The sequence below is a fragment of the Spermophilus citellus genome, assembly GCF_964194105.1.
Source record: "Spermophilus citellus genome assembly, chromosome: 10".
In the NCBI taxonomy this organism is placed as follows: Eukaryota; Metazoa; Chordata; class Mammalia; order Rodentia; family Sciuridae; genus Spermophilus; species Spermophilus citellus.
This window is the reverse complement of record NC_138197.1, coordinates 74,560,503-74,562,498: the sequence shown is the minus strand read 5'-3', so window position 1 is coordinate 74,562,498 and position 1,996 is coordinate 74,560,503. Positions and strand designations below refer to the sequence as shown.

At 39.8% G+C, this 1,996-nt stretch overlaps 1 protein-coding gene across 1 annotated transcript; it reads right to left on the bottom strand.

The window, feature by feature from the left end:
- Positions 1-338: 338 nt before the first annotated feature.
- On the bottom strand, positions 339-1,301 carry LOC308658804 (olfactory receptor 10C1-like; the record flags this gene model as incomplete). Its single annotated transcript, XM_081311726.1, has 1 exon — positions 339-1,301. The coding sequence occupies one exon, from the start codon at positions 1,299-1,301 to the stop codon at positions 339-341; it is 963 nt and encodes a 320-aa protein (XP_081167852.1).
- Between the last annotated feature and the right edge of the window lie 695 nt (positions 1,302-1,996).

Sequence of the window (1,996 nt, the reverse complement as noted above, 5' to 3'; positions counted from 1 at the left end):
ATGCATTAATTTGTATTCATTTTTTTAAATATTTTTCCTTGAATATGACATTTCATTTTCCTTGTAAAATACTGTGAAATGTACTGATCTTCATCCTATACCCAGCAGAGAAGACAATAATAGCTACTATATAGGAGATACCCAGTAAATATAGTTGGATAAAGGCATGATTAAACAATTGAATGATTGCACTGCATTGAAAAATATAAACCAAATTCAAGCATTGTATGGATATCACATTAACAATGCCAGGATGCCAATGTACGATGGCAGAGGAGTCACAAAGTGTTGGGTAAATTCCCTGGACAGTAGTAAAAGATTCAGCCATGAAAGCTAGATTAGTCCACTTGCCTAAGAGGGTTCCTGTGTGCCACTCTTTGAATGGCTTCCTTCACTTCCTTGTTTCTCAAAGTGTAGATAACAGGATTCAGAGCAGGTGTGACCACTGTGTACATGAGGGCAGTTGTCTTGTCTGTGTCTGGAGTGTGCGCACTCTTGGGTTGGAGATAAGTGAACAAGGCAGTGCCATAAAACAGAGAAACAACCAGGATGTGAGAGGAACACGTGGAGAAAGCTTTGCGTCTGCCAGTAGCTGAAGGGATTCTCAAGATGGTCCTAATAATGCGCAGATAGGAGCACAGAATGAGGAGACAGGGACTCATAATAAAGAGCACAGAAATTGCAAATATCACAATCTCATTGTGGGAGGTATCAACACAAGCCAGCTTCACGACAGGCATGATGTCACAAAAAAAGTGCTGAATCTCTCCTGTTCCACAGAAGGGCAGAGTGAAAATCCAGGTGATCTGAGCTGACTCCACCACTACCCCAGTGATCCAAGACACTGCAGCCAATTTCAAACAGACAGCAGGGCTCATCAGGAGAGTGTAATGTAGTGGGTGGCAAATAGCCACAAAACGGTCATAAGCCATGGCTGCTAGCAGACAGCATTCTGTCAGTCCCAAAATGGCAAATACATACATCTGGGCTGCACAGCCTCCCACACTTATGGTCTTGGTCTCCACCAGCAGGTGCACCAGCATCTGAGGCACCACGCTGGTGATATAGCACATCTCCAAAATGGAGAGATTCACCAGGAAGAAATACATGGGGGTGTGCAGGAAAGGGGTGACCCAGATCAGGCAGATGATGAGGAGGTTTCCACACATGGTAAATAAGTAGACAATTAGGAACACAACAAAGAGGACTGGTTGTAACTCTGCTAGAGAGGAGAAAGCCACAAATGTGAATTTAGTGCAGAGAGACTGGTTTCCACTCATTGTGGGCTCAGAGCCATACATCTGTGAAAAGAAAGAAGGCAGATAGTACTTAGGACTCCAATCATGTAACAGTCATCTACCAAACCTCAGCAAAGAGCTCTCTGGAATCAGTGGCCTGAGAACATACACACCTGGATTCCCTTTGGTAAATCTATCTCAATTACTGACCTATTGAAAGGGAAGCATATTCCCTCCAAATATGAATCGGAAAGTTATGCTATTTTCACAGAAATTTAGAGGAAAAAAAACACCTTTAAGTTATATATTCTGATTTTTTGTGTTTATCTTATTAATATATTAATTATATGTAAAACTGTTTTGTAATTAAACATGGAGATGTAATGGTAAAACAGTCCAATAAAACATACATGTGAAAGAAAATATCAAAGTGTTATATTCTCATCTGAATTCTACAAACTTCCTCAAAGCTAAACTTAAAAGCCTGAAAAGGAGTATATTTTCAATCACTTATTTATACTTTCATGTACCTAGTTTCACTTTCTTGATTTGAACTGAATAAGCCAATGACTAGGTATCTATGGCCAAAAGAAAACCAAAACCACAGAATCTGTTTCTCAAAAGCATAATGTTATTTTACAGGAAATTTTGAGTAGGAGGACATACCTAGAACCACAGGTAATCTTTCATCTCCTTGTTGGATTTTTAGATCCTCTGTGATTCCAAGTCATAGCATGATAATGACATAGGCAGTATTT